General features: G+C 41.3%; 1 protein-coding gene across 4 annotated transcripts in view; it reads left to right on the forward strand.

Moving 5' to 3' along the window:
- Positions 1–22,992, forward strand: part of LOC118088513 (receptor-type tyrosine-protein phosphatase C) — a 78,425-nt gene that overhangs the window by 42,691 nt on the left and 12,742 nt on the right. For 3 of the 4 annotated variants that reach the window (XM_035122244.2, XM_035122245.2, XM_060276680.1), the window contains 18 exons: positions 1,071–1,172; positions 4,136–4,162; positions 6,433–6,660; positions 7,545–7,670; positions 8,871–9,017; positions 10,523–10,666; positions 11,628–11,777; positions 14,045–14,238; positions 14,594–14,657; positions 14,828–14,936; positions 16,141–16,175; positions 16,975–17,084; positions 17,552–17,642; positions 17,780–17,856; positions 17,978–18,014; positions 19,195–19,292; positions 20,817–20,942; positions 21,691–21,848. In XM_035122244.2, the coding sequence (XP_034978135.1) occupies positions 1,071–1,172; positions 4,136–4,162; positions 6,433–6,660; positions 7,545–7,670; positions 8,871–9,017; positions 10,523–10,666; positions 11,628–11,777; positions 14,045–14,238; positions 14,594–14,657; positions 14,828–14,936; positions 16,141–16,175; positions 16,975–17,084; positions 17,552–17,642; positions 17,780–17,856; positions 17,978–18,014; positions 19,195–19,292; positions 20,817–20,942; positions 21,691–21,848 (2,023 nt within the window). The remainder of the gene's footprint in view (positions 1–1,070; positions 1,173–4,135; positions 4,163–6,432; positions 6,661–7,544; positions 7,671–8,870; positions 9,018–10,522; positions 10,667–11,627; positions 11,778–14,044; positions 14,239–14,593; positions 14,658–14,827; positions 14,937–16,140; positions 16,176–16,974; positions 17,085–17,551; positions 17,643–17,779; positions 17,857–17,977; positions 18,015–19,194; positions 19,293–20,816; positions 20,943–21,690; positions 21,849–22,992) is intronic. The other variant, XM_035122246.2, reaches the window with a different exon arrangement.

The raw sequence follows: 22,992 nt of genomic DNA on the forward strand, positions 1-22,992 counted from the left end.
AAAGCCCAGTGTTGTTGAAGCCAGCATTTAATACTGTGTAGTTGGGTAATAAATATTTGCTGTACCGAGGCCAAAATGTAAGAGTCACATTGCACAGACACACACACCTTAACCCAAGAGATGCTGGCCATTTCTAATTAATATCACATCTGCACTGATGTTAAGAATTTGTATAAAACTGGGACAGAGTTAATTTGTCTTCTAGTATTTTACAATCATTTAGAATAGAAAACATTTTTAATTCTCGATTTTAATTGAGTTGATAAGAACACACATATTTTTATTTTTATATGTATAGTGTGAAAGAAAATAAAGGAGAAACAAGCAAACAAAAGAAAAATTGAAATCGTGATACAATTGAGTATATAAGCAATACAATTCTTCCCATAAACGTAAAATTATACTCTTGATAAATGGATCCCACATATTGTTATATTTATCCAGACACAACCCGCACTCAAAAGAATACCTATAGTTTTTAAACTAACCAATTATCTCTCCACAAAAAGGAGCCATAATCCAAATGCATGCCCACCCACCGCAGTAGACCTGTAAAAAGAAGGAAGGAAGGAAGGAAGGAAGGAAGGAAGGAAGGAAGGAAGGAAGGAAGGAAGGAAGGAAGGAAGGAGGGAGGGAGGGAGGGAGGGAGGGAACCTTTATTCATATATCACAATAAAATGTTTTGTAGACGTCTGAATTAACACTTCTGTTCTTCATTTCGAGTAAGAAATTAAGACTGCAATCTTGTACATACTTATATGGGATTAAGTCTACTGAACTAAATGGAGCTTACTTCTGAGTTGGTATGAATAGGGAAGAACCGTTTCAGCAGCATCTTATGCAAACACCCTCAGAAGTAAGACCCACTCTCTTCAATGGTGCTTATCTGCAGGTCTCTGTGTGTAGGACTGCACTTTATATTCACATTAAGAAGACAAGTTTTCCCTTTTATAGGAGAAGGAACACATTTTCTCAGCTTGCAGTTCTACTTCAAGGTTGTTTCCATTCATGGGGATATGACATCAATATTTGCTGAATGTAATGCTAACGATCTGTTTATTTCCTGGCAGATGATGGGGATAATTCCACCACGCATACCAACATTTCATCATCCTCTGGCACTCCAGCAAACATCCCTCCAGCTCTCACAGAGACCACCCCTGGTCCAATAGGTGACAAACCTGCACACATTTAAGAGCATTGCTAGCACCACATGCATGCATGGCTTTGAATGACATCCAGATTCCTTTGAGAATGATTTTTTTCCTGTGCAAACACAATTGAAATGAATTGGATTCATGCAGAAATTATATATTAATTCCAATCCAAGAATCTGGTTTAAGAGCCAAGACTGGCATGTGGCATGTGAGAAGTGGGATACTGCTTTATCTAAATTGGCATATCTTACCCAATTCTAGAATTTACTGCAACAAACATAAGAACTTGCTACTTTAAGCAAATTATCCATTTAATTTAGGTGGCTTTCTCAATAGACAGCACTTTTCAATCTCTGTTACTGTGTATTTGTCATACAATTTCATTAACAGCAGAAGATCATAGCACTTGGTGATCAGTCATACTGAAATGTATTGTAACAGTGATTGGCATCGAGGATGATATGAATATTCAAGATTTCACAATAACATCAAAATTATAGTAAATTATAATTTTAAAAGGAATTGATCTAAAAGGCTCCAGCTACTTATTAAGGAATGTTTTGGTAATCATAAAAAGCATATAGCATAAATGAAAGCAAACCAGGAGCAAAGAATAAATAAAAATAAAAGCAGAAAATAGATGACAAAAATTATAAATTGTAAACCAACTTGGAAGCGCTGTTAAAATATAACTAGATTGTAGCCCTGGGGCTGTACCCAATGCAGCAGCTCCACTCACATAACAGACTTCTGTGTGAACAATGGAAGGTCCTCTTCCTTTCCTCTTCCCTGCAGTTCCCCCCACACCCTCAAACAACTCTGGAGCAGATTTTGGAGGTTGGGGGAGAGGAGAGGAAGCAGAGGTTCCACTGCATGAACAGAACTCTGCTCACGAAACCCTGGATTTGGTTACTGCTCTGATGGAAGACCATTTAAGACTCCTAGATTTTCTACCTTGAATTCCATCATGAAAGAAAGGTGAAGTAGGACTATCATTAAATATTTTAGTGTTGGATCTCCTAGAAAGTGATACTGAGCTACACTGCTGAACTACAGCTCCCAATTCACCCCAGCAAGCATGCCAAATGCCCTGGGATGATAAGAATGGTAGCTCACCAGAATATGCAGGGACAAAGGGTTCCTCACACCTGATAATAGGTATTTAAAGGCACATTTTCTTATGGAAGCAGGACAGAACAGTCTGAAAGTGGAAAATAGACCGATTCATCCATCCCCAAGTCAAAGAAAATGCTGGAAAATGTAAAGAAGAAAAACTGCCAATGGAATGAAAGCAACGGACCTCATAACTTCACAAGAAAATTCAAGGGATAAGTCAAACAAATATAACATACAAAAATGGAATTACTGTTTTTTTCCAACAATAAATGTAGACAAATCCCACATGCAGCAGACCTGCCCCAAGATCAGGGAATAGTGAGGCAATCAAATAAATGTTTGGCTATCTGACAAGCCGTTGAATTAACCTCAGACTGTATCGACGGTTGCAAGCATTTAAATAGCTTATTAGGGAAAATAATTTATGCTATGTCAGAAACTGTCGTCTGAGGACAGTTTAGTAGAAAATAGAAAATAGGAAAGTCGGAAAATAAAACCAACTTTTAAGGCTAAGATTATAAGTAGGCGGTTTCAATGGGAAATTGCTAGTTTTGCAAAATGTTTTAAGCCATTTTGCAGTGACCTAAGTTGTCACGTCATTTTGAACAAGTATGACAATATACAGCAAGGGTGCAGACATGTTTGCCGAGATGTCCCACTAGGGAAAGTGTGCATTAGATTGCAGTATTAGTAATATAAGCTATTTGCCCAGAGATGTGATGTTTAGATTTACTTGGTTTTAATGTAGCACAAAGAAGTCAACAGTGTGGGGCCAAGATGTGGTCTTCTGGAGAGGGTAGCACCCCCCAAAAAGGCTCAGATGGTAGGGGAACTCAGAGATGGGACTTAGCCATACAGAATCTCTGTATGGTGCAGGTGCAATATAAAGTCCAAACAACCATATTTTGAAACTTAAGCATCGGCAACAGAATTCAGGTGCTCTTGCATAAGGTCTACTTTCATTTCAATAACGTTTACACAGGAAATGTTCTTTTGGAAAACCAATAAAAAAGTTGTAGTCAATAACTGCTGTTTTCTGACTGTGAGTGTTTGCCCTGAAGATGCCACTGCGCTGACATGATGTCTAGCCCAATATAAGAACAGACAGGCAACAGAAACTCCCAGCAAACCCCAAGCATTGGAAGGGCTCAAGTGATCATGGCTCGATTGTGGGGCCACCTTTACTGAGAATCCTGCAACTGACTAGGACCGCTGCAACCAGCAGCAGCCCAGTGTAACAAGGCCTTGGAGGCCTTTCAGCTGCCAATAGACCAATTGCAGCAGAGCCACAAGTGGGGGAATACTGCCTTCTGGATACTGTATTAGCTGTGGTTAAGGTTTGGTGGTGCCTGCATGTATTTTCTGGGCCTGGGGTGCATATCATACAGTATAAGAGCAGCAAAGTCTGTATGCCACACCTCAAGTGCTATATACTGCATTTACTTCCAGTTGAATGCTATTTCATTGGTCTCCAATAATTATGCAGTATTATGCAGTATTTCTATTACTCAACGAATGTATACTTAACTGTGTTTATGCTTAATTGCCACGAAAAAGATCAAATCAACCAAACCATAAAAGGTATGATGTTATATAGGTATTTTAATTATGGATGCTTATATTTTATTGTATTAATGGGATTTAATTATGGATATTTATATTTTTATGACTGTGTAATTGGTTTTTATTTATTTTGTAAGCCACTTAGAAGCTTATATTGGCATTAAGCAGTATATAAACACACACACATTTACACACACTGTGTGTGTGTGTGTGTGTGTGTGTGCAATACTGAATAATTATTTTCTCTTTGATACATTTATAATGAATAGCCTTCTAAGATTTTATCTTCTTTCTTACAGTACCCTCTACTACTCCAGTGGACTGCAGTAAGTTTTAATGTTTCCTTGAAGATGGAACCCAACTTGTTAGATGTTCCTTCTGTTATTCTCTTGAGGACACAGATAATTCTCAAGAAGAATAATGAAATACAGAAAATCAGGCATAAAAATGTGCCTGTAAATTGCAAGATTTGGGAGTCACTAGCAAATAACGGGGCCATTCACATATATAACTCATTCATACAAGAAATGTCCTTTCTGTTATTCTCTTGAGGACACAGATAATTCTCAAGAACAATAATGAAATACAGAAAATGTACCTGTAAAGATTTGGGAGTCACTAGCAAATAATGGAGCCATTCACATATATAACTCATTCATACAAGAAACATCTTTGAATCTCCATATAATATGTAAGCAAAATATGTAGCTCAAAATCGAACATTCCTTTTAATTCCTTGAACTTCATGAAGATCAACAGCTGTGGCCTCCCGGAGCTGGAAGTTCTCCTGTACGTATTTTGCAGCCCCATTTAGACAAACAGCAGTTAAAAGTTCAAAGGGCTATGGAGCACAAGCAATGGCAGACCTTAGGACCTCAAATTTCAACAACGCCCTGTGCAATGCCAAAATTTGATGCCCCCCGCCTCTCACCTTCCATTCTACAGCATAGTTATGGTGCCCCTGAGGCTCTGCACCCAGTGCAACTGAATCAGTCAGGCTCTGCTAAATCTGCCTCTGGCACAAGCCAAACTTGGCAGAGTTGTATGGCGTTCCCTACCCTGCTAGCTGCTGAATCAACACCCTTGCTTTGCTTAGTGGCTGGGATGGCAGGGCAGGAAAGGTCAGAGACTGGGGGAGAAATGTTACAAATCAGAGGTTTGTTCTTAGCTGGTTCTTTAGGAGAAAGAAACACAAGTAGACCCAGAGAATTGCAACTCAGCAAAACATATTTACTGTATACATTAAAATTGCAGTCCCTAACACACACACACACACACACACACACACACACACACATTCTCTTGCAAAGTTTTTATTAGTATTCCAATATACCCCCAATAGTAGCCAAATTATAATAATAACAATTAATTCCCAAATTCTACAATTATCAAAATGCCAATCAACTTCCAATTACACATTTCAGTTAAAGTGGCTCCCCGTATGGCGGTTTAGGTGCATTTCCGATCTTATATCACTGCGTTCCATAATCTTCATATCAGTTACATTTCAGTTATAATAAGTTACATACACTTTCTCAATCATACTCACCAACTTTACAGCAGTAGCTGATCAGGTTATTGACAAGAGGATGGGTGGCAGGCATTGTAGCGCTGGGAACCTGTAAAGTCCCTTCTTTATATCAGACATTCCAGCTCTGATGATTCTGATGCCATCTGTTCATCATCAGTTGTTCATCACATTCCAGAGTTCATCACACTCTTGTTAGTCAATCTTGCTCAACACCGGTCCTTCGTTATCAACCTGTTTGTATGTCAAGTCTCACGAGCTCAGCACTTCTTCCTCACTTCGCTCGCCAACCTTATCAGTTCCACAAGTCTTAGCGAGACTCCATTTTAGAGCGGTGTTCTCCAGCCTAAAAACAGGCCTACACTCATTCCTCCATTAATACCATAAATTTCTAATGAATATGATTATTATACTCATTAAAACCACAAACTGCTGAAGAAATGCAGAGAACTGAACTTGAAATTCCAAAAACCAGAAATGGAGACAACCAATATTGACAAGTCCTTCCATGCCCAGGGAACGAGACAGGATCACTGTGCCAGCCTGGAGCTGCTGCACCAATCAATGGATTCCAGGGCCTTCTGCTGGCTGCTGTTGTTGGGGATCCTGCCAGGGGCACTTTTGCCTGTCTGCAGATGTGGGTGTGGAGAAGTGCCAAACCAATAGAGGGATGCTGGCATGGCTGCATAGGGGGACAGGTCCACCCAATCACATTCCACCACCATCCCAGCCTGACACAAAGGTGTTTTTTATGGGGGAATTGTTCTGTTGCTGAGCCTCTGATGGCCATTATATATATTGCTGATGAGCTGCACTTGACTTGGTGCATCACACAAGTTGGGCAGATCTGGTGAATGAACTGAAATATTTTCAATATGAACTGAAGGAAAACAAGCAGCTGCAAATCTAAGCGAAGAGCAGAATAACAGTTTGTCTCACCTGTAATGCACATACTGTGCCTCTCTTGAAACTGTTAATGCACATTAAACATTGTTTGTGGTTTGATTGTTTTTAAAATGTTTCAGTGCAACAAACATTTTAACATAGATTTGTTCTCTCATCTCTTAGGTCGTATAAACATTTCAGTGGTTCGTTATGAGTACAATTCACAAGGCGTCACTGCAGAACTTGAAGTTACGAAAAGGACAGAGCTGCAAAATGTTAGCTGTGAATATGCCCACTGTACTTGGGACAAGGACCAAAACGCACTCGCTGAACTTCAAGAATGTGTCGAATACAAGATAGTAGCATCTTTTAATGGATGTGATGCAATAACATCAGTTCATGTCCCCCCTGGTAAGATCAGATACTTCTCATTTATTTAAGAAAAATCTTCCTTATTGTTTTTCAGCCACTCTGATGAGCTGTCCTCCCCCCAGTGCTAAGCTATTGGGAGAACGTAACCTGGCGGTATGTCAGAGGGCTAGAGAGGGTGCGGGAAGTCAGTTTTAATTTTTTTGGTGTCAACTAATATACTAGTTTTCAGTTTATGATGGTTTCCAACCACTGTTAATCGCATAGTAACTCTGATGGCTTCTCTATGTTATTTAGAATAAAAGAATGAGCAACTAATAATCGGAAATGCCATTTTCATGCTCCACCAAAATCCAAGAGATTTTCTTTCAAGTTCAGATTTGTATTGGTTTTATATTGAAAACAGCAAGCAGTCGTGCCCCTTGAGTCATGAGCAATGCCAACAAAGTGAATGCATGAAGCTGGCGGGAGGTGAAGGACTGTAGTGATTCTGGAATGATGCTGTAAGGATTAGAATTAAATGCTGGACATACAATCCATAAGCACCACTAAATTCCATGGTTGCAGGGGGGAATGTTAAACCTTTGAAATCTATTGGGATGTTTAAATGCTCAACTGTGGCTGAGTTGTGCCCAATGGTCTTGGTGCAAGTCTAGATGATTGGATGATTCACTAGAGCTCTCACGATAACAGGCTTTTAAAGCTAAGCAATGTTTTTATTTCACCGTCCATTGTATCTCATAGTCATAAAAGTAAGCTAATTCAAAATCAATAGATGAACACTGAAAACTGTGTTGGATACTCATTTGGGGTAAAATGATACAACCCATTAAGCAATATATTATCCAGCATGCTTTTAAAACTGAAAAAGAAATACTGAATAGAATGTCATTCTGATATTTTCCTCCTATTCCTTTATTTGGAAGAAACTGATGAGTGGAAACTGGACGAATCACAAAAAAGTAGCACCAGTGTGACTTTATCCTGGAACAATCATGGAGATGATAAGGATCATTGCCATTTAAGATATTCCTGTCACTGTCATCTACATGGTAGGAGATTTTAGAAGTTTAAGCATTTCTGTCTTTATTGGTTGGAGAATTAAATGCACTTTATTGGGGACCTTTGTTTTTGTATCCTGTGTATGAACATATTTAGAAATAGGTATGGAGAGGTGGAAAGACAAGCAAGTCTGTAAAGGTATGAGTCTCTCTCTCTCTCTCTCTCTCTCTCTCTCTCCTCTTAATGAAATAGCAAGGAGAATGACCGCTCCCCACATTAAACAGGGGACAATTTTTGCGTGGTCACGCACAGCCCCCTGGTCACTATCTCTCCAGGCTGGATACCTGAGGTCTCCGCCTACCCCAGTCCAATCCTGCTTGGGGAGGTGTTGCCAGGGGACAGGCCAGGTAAGGGGGAGGGACTGTCCAGCTCACACAATAGAATTTGAATCTTACCTCCTGCACTAGGTAATATGAAGCCCAGAAGGATCTTACTCTACACAAGTGGTTGCAAGTCCCTAAAAAATCACGTTGTTTATAGTTACTCCAGATTTAATTACAGTAGTACCTCTACTTACGAATTTAATGCATTCCAAACGCACATTTGTAAGTCGAAAAAATGTGTAAGTCGAATCCCATAGGAATGCATTGGGAGAAAAAAATCGTAAGTAGAAGCAACCCTGTCTAAAAATTCATAAGTAGAAAAAATCCTATCTAAACCGCATCCAAGATGGCGGGTGGAGCTCTGTTCGTAAGTAGAAACATTCGTAAGTAGAGTTATTCGTAAGTAGGTCTACCACTGTACTGTAGATAACAATGGTGCAATATTTTGTGTGAAGCACTAGATGAAATAGCAGCTCACTTGGAGGTGAGGTCAGGGGAAGGAAGAGGGATCTTGTCAAGTGGCTCAACATAGCTCCAGTTCTTATCACAAGACAGTGGCATAGCTGCCAAGTTATCCATTTTTTAAAGGGATTTTCCCTTATGCTGAATAGGCTTCCTCGCGAGAAAAGGGAAAACTTGGCAGCTATGAACAGTGGGATAGCATGTTCTTGATTCTTTGTCAATCAGACTAACCTACATGACCCTCCGTATCTCCTTGAACTCAGCTCCCATCAGTCCCAAGCAGCACAGCCAATGGTAAGGTATGTTGGGAGTTGCAGTCTTGAGGGTCACAGATTCCCCATCCATGGCATAGATGATCTGGATGCATGAAGTATGAAGCAATGATGTTTTTGCAATTTCTTATAGGTAAGAATTTTCAGATCATTGAAGAACAGAACAGTTGTACAGTGACTGGTCTATCACCCAACAAGAACTACAATTGTTCATCAGAAATATGGTTTAATGGCAACATTGTGAAAACTGACAGCAAATGGATAAAAACAGATTATGGAAGTGAGTATGACAACATGATGCTTAGCTACTTATGAACTTGCCTTCATCCCAGAAACTAAACTTTTACACCAAGGAAGGGTACCTTTGTGCACATATCAATAAAAGCATACAAATAGAATTTAATGTATTAACGTGATAGATTATAATCTGGGCAGCAGTGTCTGATCCAAGTTTGGAGGCCCTTGGGTAAGATGTCCATTGCATAGCTGCCAAGTTATCCCTTTTTTAAGGGAAATTCCCTTATGCTGAATAGGCTTCCTCGCGAGAAAAGGGGAAACTTGGCAGCTATGGTCCATTGTGAGCCCCTTCTCCAGCTGGGTCCACCTTCTTCTCCTCACTGTTTATTTTCTGGCCTTCCTGATCTGAGACAAAACTGCATGGTAACCCAAAGGGAGCCACAAACAGAGTCTCCTGCTCTTTCTCCTTACTCCTGTCACTACACATTCACTCAGAGGACAGGGGAACTGACAGTAGGGACGGGCAGATCAATCTAATTCCATCCCATTTCATTTTCACTGGCACTCAATCATAAGCCCATCCCACCCATTTTGTGTGGATTTTTTTGGAAGAATGCCTGAAATCTTACCATTTAAGTAGTCTACATTGTTGTGCACATTTTTTCAAGACTTTACGACATGCTTTCCCGTGAAGCATGCCTTTTATATGTAACTTAACCACAACAAAACTTCTTTTCATGTGCCCTTCTTGCACTCTGAGAGTGCATTGCAAAATCTGGGAATGTGCACTGTAAGATTGGGAGATGCATTCTGATCTGAAAGCAAGTTCGGGACCATTGAATTGGGTCACACAGCAGCAAAGAGCAAGCCTGAACCAATTCCCCCTCTATCCCTAGCAGGCAGCTACAACAAGGAAGAGGAGTAGCAAGCCCTAGACTTCTGGAAGCTGGTAGTTGTTGCCCTGCTGAAGTTTGGGCCTCAGTAGGTACCCAATGATAGTGATCCTTGAAGCTGACCCTGATGGGCACTGGATATTATTTGAGGAAGCAAGCAGAATGACACATTACTGCATTCATATTCCCAAGAAAATTATTGTGCAGATTTTTTAAAAAAATTGTGGCTTGATGTGAATATAGGACGTAACAGGCTTATGAATCAAATTATGATATCGTTCTAGAAACAGACTCATCCATCCCTGGTCCTGCCTACTGCTTTTTAGACTTTTTTATATCTTTAATTTAGCAGTTTTAACTGTTGAACTGTTAAAAATCAGGAAGAACCTTCGGACATTAAGAATGGTTCAACAACAAAACTTTGACTTTCTCAGAAGGTGGTAGACTCTCCTTCACTGGAGATTTTGAAGCACAGGTTGGATGGCCATTGGCCTTGATTGCTTTGGTTGAGAATCCTGCAGGGGGTTGGACTAGATGAGGCTCAGGGTTCCTTCTAACTCCACGATTCTGTGATTCTATGAACTATCACTGGATTCCTGAATAGTTTTTAAAAGTGTCGTCCCCACCCCCACCCCCCGCTAAATTCCTACATCAGCACCTGGCAAGCCTGAAAATATTTCATGGAATTCAAGCAATTCTACAATAGAAATCACATGGAAGAAGCCACAATCTAAAGAAAATGGCCCTGTTGATGGGTACAAGGTCTGCCTCTGGGAGAATTACCGCTGTGGCGAAACTGGTATGTACATTTTGCATCATTTTTCCAGAAAGCATATAAAGTCCATTTGTAGATATTAGGTGTGTGTGTGTGTGCAGAGATCTTCTGATCTGCTTTGTGGCCCCAATATAGGGGCCCCTGGATCAGGCAGACCCATCTTGTGATTCTCTGGGGGGTCACCTCTACCTCCCTGGCCCACATCCAGTCCTGTATCAAGAAGGCGCGCGGGGGGGGGGTTAATGTTAAATCCTAATCAAACATAAGGGATGGAGGGGAGGGCAGCAGGATTAGATCTTGCAGGGTTCTGCTTGCTTGTGAGTTCCTTCCCTACAGTGAAGCCCATAGTGAAGGAGCAGCACCCTGAGAATCATTTTTAATGTTCTGAGGATGATATTTATTTTGGGGTGAGCATTTTAAGATCATTTTCAAACTATGACTTTGCTGGGGGACTGCTTTGAAGTGTTGGATTCCAAGCCAACAGCCCTGACCCTCTTTACTAAGTACAGTATTCCCCTAGCACACGGGCTGCGGGAAAATTTCTCCATTGATTTTTTGGGGAGTTGGCCAGATTGGTTCACCAGTGATCTGAGCCATTTTCTGATTGGGAGGTAGATAGATCAGCTCGTTTTTGAGAGAAATGGAAATCAATGAGTGCTTGCACCCATCTCTGCCTTCCTGCCTCTGAACCAGTGTATCTTCTCATATGTTCCTCCATGTACCCTGAGTCTATTCCAAAGAAGGCCTATTCAATATTCCTTTTATTTGTGCAAAGAAAAGCAGCCCAGGAATGTTGTATTGGGGCTTCTGTGCACACCCCTCACCCCACTTCCAGTTTGACTTTCCACATGTTCAAGCAGATGCCTGAACTGTAATGTTATGTAGTGTTGAAAGCTGCCTATTGTCTGTCTTGATGGTTTCATCTTGTTCCATTCCATGTAATTTCTAATCTTTTAAAAATGTTTTTTAATTTTAAAAAATACAGATAATGTTTCAAAGAATACCAGGCATATATGGAATGACTTAAAGCCCTACAAAAATTATAGTGTCCGTGTTTGGGCATACACCATAACACAGAATAATGCAACACTGGAAGGGCCACAAAGTAGCACGACTATTCCCACTAAAGCAGCAAGTAAGTTGTGTTCTCAAATATTGTGCTAATGCTATGACTAATCGGGTCCTCCCTCAAGAGGACATGTGTTGCAGTGAGACTTGGAAACCGACACCCTTTGTTGTGGGTGGGTATGATTGGTCAGCCACAACACCCGATTGGAAGGTCCCTTGATGCTGGTTTCAATCGGGCCAATGGGGCGCAGTCCAAATGGATTGAGGGACCTATTTATACCCATGCACGTGACCCAGAGCTTCCTCTTTTGGCGCGTGCATTTGGAACACCCACCCACCTCTCCCTACTTTTAGGGCTTTCGCGCTTGACCTTGCTATGCCGTTGTGTGTCATCTGTCATTGGGATAGGGGCATGGCAGGATTTTTCCCCACTTGGCTGATTTGCCGTTGCCATTTGGGTTTCGCCTGCCGCTTAGCAAATCGTCACAACTTGTAAGGTTGCGGATAGGCACTGGTTCAGGTGATAGGGATGGAAGAACGCTCTTGCCATCCCTATGTGAAGGGTATTCCATTAAAGGAATCCAGGGACTCAATGGTTTGGTCAACCCCTGAGAGGGAGCTGTGCCTGAGTCCAGGGGGACATTTGGGTGGCGGACATAGCCTGTTCCCGGCTTTCCACTTATCCAGGTGTTCACCCTTGGCTGACCTATGCTGGAACCCTGTGTCAGCGCTACCTGCATGGCAGGGAGCTAGTCGAACCAGATCCTATGCAACCACTCACTTTCTTTAATCAATAAAGTTGTGGCCTAAATTCTGCCAAAAACCAAACTAAAATTTGAGTCAAGTGTGAATTTATTTAGGGGGGAGGTTTCTGGGTCTGAAATTGCAAAAAGTGTCCCCCCCATTTAAAAACTTGCTACATACAATCTGCTACTATATGCATTGCAGACTACATATGGGCATCTACCTACATGTTCGTTCTCCATTACCGGTATGTTTGGTGGTTGTGATGGAACCAAAGGAGGATGTGCTAAGTACTTGAGGTCATATTTTGTCCCAGACTATAGGAAAGCATTTATACTAATTTGTCTAAATGTTCTGTCATCAGCTATGTTGGAAGGAATACTTGTGCCATTTAAAGAGGGGTGTTTGGGGTGACTTTTGGAGGAATCTTGGAAATAGTTCATTAAAAACTAAGGAGCAAGCAAAAACAAAAAGGCCTGTATGACTTGACAGGAAGAAGACATTTATTTTATTTTACCTGAGTGGACTAGAGCAGTTTGTTGTCATGAGGTGATAATGAAATGCCTCTAGGAGTGTAAATATTCTGGTTTGAGAAATGGTCAGTCTAGTCCTTTGCCTACTAATAAAAGCTTCCTCTAACTCTAAGGCATTTATTTCATACAATTTATATACCGCTTGATTGAAAGAAAAAAGAAAAAAAACCTCAGCACTGGTTTACAAAAAAACCTAAACAAGTGAAACTGTTAGAAACTGCTATTTAAAACATTCAACTAATAATTAAAATCAGGAATAACCGAAAACAGATCGAAACACATGTAAGCATTCTACATATCTGGGTAGGCTCGTCCGAACAAAAATGTTTTTATCAAGCATTGAGAAAAGAACGCCTGCATGATGTCACTAGGCAGGGTGCTCCAAAATGTGGGTGTAGCCACACTAAAAGATTGATCAAGTGCAGATACAGAAAGAGTGTTGTTTTTAGTGTGTTATGCTTCTGGGTCTTCTACTGTTTTACATTGTGCTTTGTCTGTTGTTTTACTGAACTTATGCAAGCCACTCTAGAAGCACAGCGTATTGAAGGGCAGTGTATAGATCTTTGAAACAAATGGATAAGTCATATCTGTGACAAGAGGTGAGCTTTCCTGTGCTCTCACCACTTCACTGGCTGCCACTTGTGGCAGGAAAACTCTGATTGCAATGACTTCTTGGCTAGCAATTCAAAGCCTACAACATTTCTAGGGGAGTGAAGGAGAAGACCTCGAGTTACTGTGTCAATCCTTGAAATCTTTGATACATTAAAAGTAGTTTGTCTCCAAAAACCTGTTGGATCAATAAATAGTTCACCTGCCAGTGGAAGGACAAGGAGGGAGCCAGCCTGGAGAGAGTTCTGGGAGCTAAGGCCTTTGGTGCTTTGCCTGGTGATAGATTTATGGCATTTTGTTGAACACCACTGTATAATTTGTTGTTTTAGTGTATTGTTCATTGCTCTGGAAATCAAAAGCAGTATATAAATGAATGGCATTATTATTATTATTATTATTATTATTATTATTATTATTATTATGCCTCAACTATTTGTCTTCCAAACAGAACCAACAGGTGTGAGAGATCTAAAAGCAGATCTAAAAGAAAACAATGCTGTTAAGATCAAATGCTCAAAGCCAGAACAAATAAACGGCCCCAAAGAAGAATATATTTTGTACCTGGAGGATGAGAATAAAACGAACAAAGCTTGCGATTTTGAAGTTGCAAACCTGGCTTATCTGACAACATACACGTTTAAGGTAAATTGCTTTATTCTGTGGTTTACATTGAGATATAGGTAGATGCATTTATTTCATTACCTCACTGGGTAATGGTGTTATCCCTTGTGGAACACAGCAGGGTGGAAGCTGCAGACAAATTAGAATTAGTCGGCTCTGCCTGCCCCTGGCTCTGGCGCCACCTAGTGCTGGGCTCCCTGTCTTCTGCCCTACCAGTCCCAATGGGCAATAGCCATTTGTAAAAAAGTAGCTCTTTTGATTATTGCATCTTCAGTTTAGATGGGAAAACATTTGGGATATCTGCAACATTGTTTGTCTTTGGTGATATATTTTTTGACAAATCGAAATAGTATCTGCTGTTCTTTCTGTTTATTAGGTTGGTTTTAGCAACGGGAATTATACCTCGGAAGCTGTGGCCTCTAATTCAGTAACAACCAGATGTAAGCTAAAGTTTCAACCACTCCTATCAATTTACTGATTAATTTACATGTTAAAACACAAGAGCAGGACATAAGGTTTAGAAAGCGAATGACGGAACTAACTTTTGCTAGCATTTCTTAAACCTTTCCAACATAGCTTCTCTCCCCCTTTGTTCTTTTGAATTTTGCAGATAATTCTCGAGCCCTGATTATATTTTTGGCATTCCTCATTATTGTGACCTCTGTGGCTTTGCTCCTTGTTTTGTATAAAATCTACACCCTTAACAAAAAACGATCATCGTAAGTAACCCCTCTTCCTTTCTTATCTTAAGTATATGCAATAAAATGAGAAGACTTATCAATATAATGTAAGATGGCATGATATTTCTTTCTCCTTTACTAACCTACTGCATTGCTCCAAGGAGTTCAAGGAAGTATACATGGTTTCGCTCTTTCCCATCTTGCAACAACCCTACGAGAATCCTACTCCAACCACCCCTGCTTCACAGTGGCTTTCTTTGGCCATGGTCTGTTGATTGCATATTTCTCCAGTGATATCTATAGGGAACCACATGTCAGGAAGTGTAAAGTAATGTAGAGAGATTTCTCCCAGGGGTGGTTGGACAGGAAGGACATCAAGCCACACATGGCCTCCAATGGAAAGAAGATAAAGGTTCCTACCAGAAAAGAATGGCAGATTAAATTGATGCATTATGCCAAAATGGCAAAAATGACCGGGAGAATCATAAATCAGGAAGACCAACATTTTAATAAGGAATGGGGAAAATTTATAATTTATCTTAAAAAAAAACCATTGTAAACAGCTAAAATCGTTAGTAGGATTGGAATAACACTTGTAGTTTAATGGTGACTTTTGGTCATAATGGAGATGTAAAAGTTTTGGATTATTATAAAAGATGCAGGAGGAAATGACTAACAATAGGACCCACAAAGGGAGGAGGGGAGCAGATTCTTTGGAATCTTGTCATTATGTTGCATGTTGGATATGTGATTGTAAAACTTTAATTTGAAAAAACCAAATAAATAAATGTATATTAAAAAAAGACACACATGGCCTCCCATCTGCGCCATCATGGCAGCTTACCAGAAAGGAGAGGGGTGGGGAGGTCAAGGCTGTGCAAATGCACTGCTGAAACCAGTTGGGCACCATGGCAACCTCTCCGCCATCTCAACCCTCTCCTTCTCTATAAAATACAGCGGCACTGCTGCTCAGAGGTCAGGCGAGCCCTTCGCTCCTTTCTGCTGACCTCTCCTAATTCCTTCTCATGCTAAAGTACCCTCTGTGGGAGTTGGGTTATAGTCGCATAGGAAAGAGTTATGTATTGTTATTCCTTGACCAGCACAGCTTTTATTACTTTTACTAATACTGGAGTGACAGAGGACCAAACCAGATATGAGTCTGCGGATCAGAATTTGGTTGCAGAAAGTTTTGTTAACATGGAGCATTGCTTTTAGGCTTCATAACTGTTTATGTTTCTTACAGGGATCCAGATACACCTATGCCGCCTTTTATCATAGGTTGGTATTCTTCTGCTTTGGGCAAATGCAAGCATTTAATTGATATTTTTGTCTCTCTCACCATAAAGCCTTTGCTTCTTGGAGTCGTAACGTAGAAACATTCCTCATGGACCTATGTAGGCATTGTAACTATTGGGGTTTATTACCTTTTGGTTAACCCTTTAGTACACATAGTATGTGGGATAACCAGCCTCATATAACCAACATGATTCAGTCTACTTAATGGATGAAGGGGTTAATGCCATAGAGTAAGCTGTCTTGCCTGTCTTAGCCTATTGTCACTTCCCTTCACCTTGGGAGGAAGGTAAGCAAGCCTATTGTTTGCCTGAGAAGCTCAATATGTGAAAATGCAAAACCCTGTTCTCTAAACTGAGTTGCACCCAAACTTCCAACAGTAACATCAGGGAATTCTTGTGACCTGACAAATCTTCCAGACCTAACTCTGTAATGCTGTTAAATGTACATGCTTTAAGAATGGGGAACCCATGGGTCTCCAGATGTTGGATTCCAGTCCCCATCTGCCTCAGCCAGCATGGCCAATAGTCAGGAATTATGGGAGTTGTAATCCAACACATTTCTATGCCTGCTTTAAGAGAATGTAATACTCTTAAATAATGTGAATTTTTGGTAGTGCTTTGCTGAATGTCATTTCATTGCACTCAGGCTGTATAACTTAATTGCAAACCCATAACAAAACTATAGAAACCTAAGCATGTGTTTAAATATGGATTGCCTTTGTGTGGTATGTATTAAAAGAAACTAATGTCATGACATATATGTTTTTCTACATGTTTTAAAGATGATGATAAACATCTGCTGAACATAGACCCAGTTCCTGCAGAGTTGTTGTGGGAAACATATAAGAGAAAGATAGCAGATGAAGGAAGACTTTTCCTGGATGAATTTCAGGTTGGTGCCCCATTAAAATACATTAGCCAAGTGTAAAGCAGAAATATGAGTCATGTTGGTGGCTGGCTTGCTTTTGTTATGGGGTAAGAAGTTCCCAAGTTCCCTGAAGGGCTCAAGGTTGGGGGGGGGGGGGGAGAGAGAGAGAGAGAGAGAGAGAGAGAGAGAGAGAGAGAGAGAGAGAGAGAGAGAGAGAGAGAGAGAGAGAATGTGCAGATGCAGAGCACAGCTGCATAGCCCAGAAGGCTAGAATTGCGTTATAAGAGATGAGTCTTACTGAATCCTTTGGCAGTTAGTTCTGAGTAAGCAGCCCTGAATGTGGATAAACTGGATTAAGGAGTGCAGTTGAAATGAATTATGATGTGAATAGTTTTAAAGAGCTACAGTAAATATGTCATTTATCCCTAACTGTAGTGGCAATGGTTTGACGTAATTCTTTTTGCTGAGGTTGCTGTTGTCTCTTTTTGCAGAGCATTCCCAGAGTTTTCAGTAAATTCGCGATAAAAGATGCACGCAAGTCTTACAACCAGAACAAAAACCGTTACATTGACATCCTCCCTTGTAAGTACATGTTGCAAATTGGTTCTTCGTGAGAACCCTTCACCCTCCTTCTCCCCCCTCCACCCCGAATTTATATCAAACTGAAGATAACCTTTGATAATGTCTTAACCTTTGTTTATGACTGTTTGTATAAAAAGATGACTACAACCGTGTGGAGCTTTCTTCAGTACTTGGGGACCCTGGATCTGACTACATAAATGCAAGCCATATTGATGTGAGTGACCACCATTAGCAAAATTCCTAATGTTAGATTGAAAACATTATTCATAATGATTCCTAAGAATGTGCAGATATTAGTTTGCCTGGGCATAATAACAAATTACTTCATCTTGTAGGGCTTCACAGAACCAAGAAAATACATTGCTGCCCAAGGTTGGTATTATTATTATTATTATTATTTCTTCTTCTTCTTCTTCTTCTTCTTCTTCTTCTTCTTCTTCTTCTTCTTCTTCTTCTTCTTCTTCTTCTTCTTCTTCTTCTTCTTCTTCATTGAATTTATATACCGCCCTATACCCGGAGGTCTCAGGGCAGTTCGCAGAATAAAATCAAAATATAAAACCACAAAATACATATTCAAAATATGAACAACAACCCATAACCTCCCCCCAAAACACACATTTTCTTTTTCCTTCCCTTCTCGCTTTAATCATGCAGGAAAGTAGTCTCTCTCTTTTTCTCCATGCTCATACATATGAGGGGCTGCTGCCCCTGCTTTCGTTGCTAACCAGCCCCACCTTCCACCCTTTCCAACCCTATCCCCTCCCTTTACCCCTCACCCATGCCTCCCACAGCCACATAACTCCATCAACCTCCCTATATTCTAACAGCTCATTTATTCCTCCCATATCCAGACAGCCCTTTCAATCCCCTATATTTTCACAGCTCCTTTAAGCTCCAGTTCCATCTATCTGCTACCTCACCCTCACCTACCTGCTGCCACCCGCCTCTTTGCAAATTTCCATCACCTCGCAGCTTGCCCAATGCTTCCCCATCTCCTCTCAGCGCACCCTAATCCCAAGAGGGTGCAGCTGCTGCCTGTCACAGAGGAGGGAGGAATGAAGAGAAGAGACTTTCTCTTCTCTTCTCTTCTCTTCTCTTCTCTTCTCTTCTCTTCTCTTCTCTGCCCTGCCCTGCCCTGCCCCACCACCGACAGAAAGAAGTGTAGTGTGGATTGTGAAATGCACACTTCCTTCTGCCGATAGCAGCAGTGAAGGGGAGAAAGACTTTCTCCTCCATGGTGGTAGCAACAGTGAGGAGTGCTTGAAGGCCTGTCCAGGCCACCAACCCAGCTGCGTCCCCTGCCTTTCTCTCAGACCACCCACCTGTTCATTCACCTGATCAGCTGGGCCACTCACTTGCCCTGTTCCCAGACTTCCTTGACCCTATTGTGCATGGATTTGGCCTGACCTAGCCAAAGTTCTTTGCTTTTAAGTTTCCTTGATTCCTGTGGGGCGTGCATTTAACTCTCTTTTCCTTCTCTTTAAAAGTGCTTCTATCTTTGGCTCCCATGGCAATCATGCCAACTGCTTATAAAGTAAATATTTCTGCCCAGGTCCCAAGGAGGAGACAATGGATGATTTCTGGAGAATGATCTGGGAGCAGAAGGCAACCATCATCGTCATGGTGACTCGCTGCGAGGAAGGAAACAGGGTGAGGGAAAGATGCACACTCTCTTGTTGTGGCTATTGTAAAAATATGCATGACTCTGCTCACTTTATTCTTACATCAATCCGGTTACTTATGGGAAACCTCTTTGGCCACAAAATACCTGAGAGGATGTACAAAGGTTCTGTTGTGGCTCTGTGGTGCGTCATAACTTCTGCTAATGAATTTATGAGCCAACCCAAATTCTTCTGGGGAGGCATTGGCAATCTGGATGCAGGAAATGGCTACTGACTTGATCAGCAGCATGCATTGATTGCCAGTGTATGGCTATTTCAATTTCCTACGGTTTGTCTTGGCCAAGTTTCCCCAAGAAGCATGTGCTTACTATTTGCTGGAATTGGGGGGGGGGGGACTGTTGCTCCTCATGTTATGCACAGGAACTCCTGAGAAGCATCAGACAGGTCATTGGGGGAAATGGGAAGATGGACCAGAAGAACATTGGAGCTGACCCAACAGAGCTCTCCTCTGTCTCTCTTCTTTTATTTTTTATCTTTTAAAAATGCATGCATACATAACAGGCAGCTCCCTGTTTCTGCAGGGGTTGCATTCCAGGTCAAAGCACATGTCGGCAGAACATGTACAATCCTACCCCAAACCATGATATCTTGGCAGCACCCCTGTTCCACCCCATCCCTTCATCTTCTGGGTCAAGAATGACCCATGACTTCAAGTGGAAATGTCAAAAATGGTTACCGCCTGTACATAATTTTATTTGTATGCTGCCTTTTCAAACGATGCTCAGGGTGGCTTACAACATGAAAGCCATACTCAACTACATTGTACCAAAAGCTGTCGTAAACAATAAATAAAACCTTTTTGGAAAAAAATACAAAACCAAACTGAACAATTTCCAAAAGATCTAAAATAAAAATGCAGAAAAACCAACAGCAACAACACCCTAGCTCAAGAGTCTGCCTAGCAAGCCTCAGCTTTTTCCCTCCAAGGCGAGGTGGAAAAATTCATTCAGGGCAGGGAGCAGGTCTTCCAGGACTCGCAGCCAATATTACATCTGACTATAAAAAATTGTTACATTTGTATCTCACCTTTTCTCCAAGGAGCTCAGGGTAACATTCATGGTTCTCCCCTTCCTCATTTTTTCTCCCAACAACCCTGTGAGGTTGGACTGGGCTGAGAGTTGATTCCTGAGGTAACCCAGTAAGCTTCATGTCCAAGTGGGGATTTGAACCCTGGTCTCCCAGGCCCTAATTTGGCACTCTTAACTACTATACCACATATCAGAGCCATTCCTACTCAGTCTTACAGAAGAAAGGGTTGAATTGCAGTACCAACTGGTTTATTTTATTTTATGCCATTTTTAGTTTGATCATTTGAGTTTTAATGGCTGGATCATGGTTACTTTTATGTCTGCTTTTTTATTTGTAAACCACTTTGAGCAACTCCAATGTGGAGGAGAAAATCAGTGAATACAATTATTATTTTTTAAGTAAATGAATAAATGCAAACCTATGTTAGGGCTTGTTACAGTTGATGGTCCTTGCGTTTCTACAGGTCAAATGTGCCAAATACTGGCCATCCATGGAAGAGGAGACCGCATCTTACGGAGACATCGTTGTGAAGATAAACGAAAGTAAAGTGTGCCCCGACTACAACATTCAGAAGCTGCATATCACAAACGTAAGCACAGCAACACTTGCGGAGATTTGCATAATCTTGCCTTTGCAATAATACTTGTAAAAGCTGTGTAAAAGAGATGAATAAGTAAAGCAAATAGTGGTTTTCCAAGGATCAGCAAGACAGGAGAGGGGAAACGGTGAGGCAGCAGGGAGGTTGGCATGGTGCAAACATGCCACCTGGAGGAACAGACTGGCTCATAGCTGCCAAGTTCTCCCTTTTTAAAAAGGAAATTCCCTTATGCTGAATAGGCTTCCTCGCGAGAAAAGGGCAGACTTGACAGCTATGGACTGGCTCTGCTGGTGCATTTGTACCAGGCCACCCTCACCACGGTCAGGGGTACCTTTGCCTTTTAATCTCACCACCACCTTGCCCTCCCCTTCCAGTGACCCACAGCGATGCCATTGACAAGAGGTAAGGCAAGTACAGCATACCATGACTGGTGGGATGTGGCTCACTTCCTGCTCTCTTAAACACTACATTTCGCCTGCTATTCTACTAAGTAGATATTTGGTTTGGAGGAACACGGCTCATGGTGCTGTCTAAATATGCCACTGGAGGAATCCTCTTGTGAGGCTTAATCATAACATGCGTTGCTCAGGCAGACCAGTGTAGAAGGCCATCCATGTTCTCCCTCCATTTCTGGCTAAGCGCAAGGAAGCCGGAGAGCATTTTTCACCATTTCTTTGTTCTTTATATTTGCAATTGAAATGACAGTGGCGAATGTTTACATGTACTCCTTTTCATCCAGAGAAGGGAAAAGACCACAGGAAGAGATGTGACCCACATCCAGTTCACCAGCTGGCCAGACCATGGGGTCCCCGATAATCCCCATCTCCTTCTCAAGCTACGACGCAGAGTTAACGCTTTCAGCAACTTTTTCAGTGGCCCTGTTGTGGTCCATTGCAGGTAAGAATTAGCTCAGCCTCTCTGTTTAACTGAAGCTGCGTCTATAGGTGCAGTGGAATGAAGTGATATAATTCTAGACTGTGCTACCTGTATTTAGATGAAAACAACAACAACAACAACAACCATTTATTATTTATACCCCGTCCATCTGGCTGGGTTTCCCCAGCCACTCTGGGCCGCTCCCAACATAAAAACATCAAATATTAAAAACTTCCCTAAACAGGGCTGCCTTCAGATGTCTTCTAAAAGTCAGATAGTTGTTTATTTCCTTTACATCTGATGGGAGGGTATTCCACAGGGTGGGCGCCACTACTGAGAAGGCCCTCTGCCTGGTTCCCTGTAACTGCACTTCTCACAGTGAGAGAACCGCCAGAAGACCCTTGGAGCTGGACCTCAGTGTCTGGGCTGGGACACTGTGGGGTACTATTTCTGAATGCTCCTCAAACTCCCTGTAAATAAAACAGACACATACACATCAGAGAGAAGGATGCTCTAACCCATTCTCCCTGATATGCTAGTTAACTGTATGCAGGGAACTTTCTTTCATATACATAGGAGAGTATTCAAAAATGTGATTCTCACTCTGAAATAATGCAAGTCATTTCTGGAATTCTACAACCTCATTTCCATGTACCATATAAGACAACTGGGCGTATAAGACGACCCCCAACTTTTCCAGTTAAAATATAGAGTTTGGGATATACTCACCATATAAGAAATACGACCAGGCGTATAAGACAACCCCTGACTTTTGAGAAGATTTTCCTGGGTTAAAGAGTAGTCTTATACACAGGAATATACAGTAGTTCTCTTCCCTATCTGAAGTTACAAAGAAAACTGAATCGGAGAACATTATCACGTGTGTACACTTCTGCAAGTTCTGCTATCTAAACAAACACAAACACACCCAGACACAGATTTTGCCCTGCCCCTCACAATTCTTACTGCTATTCTTAATTCACCCTTCTGAGTGATCCCCCCTCCCCATCCCCACCCCTCCCCACCCCTTCTCTACATAAGTGCCTGGAAACTTCCATTTCACTGTATCTGAAGAAGTGTGCATGCACACGAAAGCTCATACCAAAATAAAAACTTAGTTGGTCTTTAAGGTGCTACTGAAGGAATTTTTTTATTTTACTTCGAT

Source organism: Zootoca vivipara, chromosome 7 (genome assembly GCF_963506605.1).
Source record: "Zootoca vivipara chromosome 7, rZooViv1.1, whole genome shotgun sequence".
Lineage (NCBI taxonomy): Eukaryota > Metazoa > Chordata > Lepidosauria > Squamata > Lacertidae > Zootoca > Zootoca vivipara.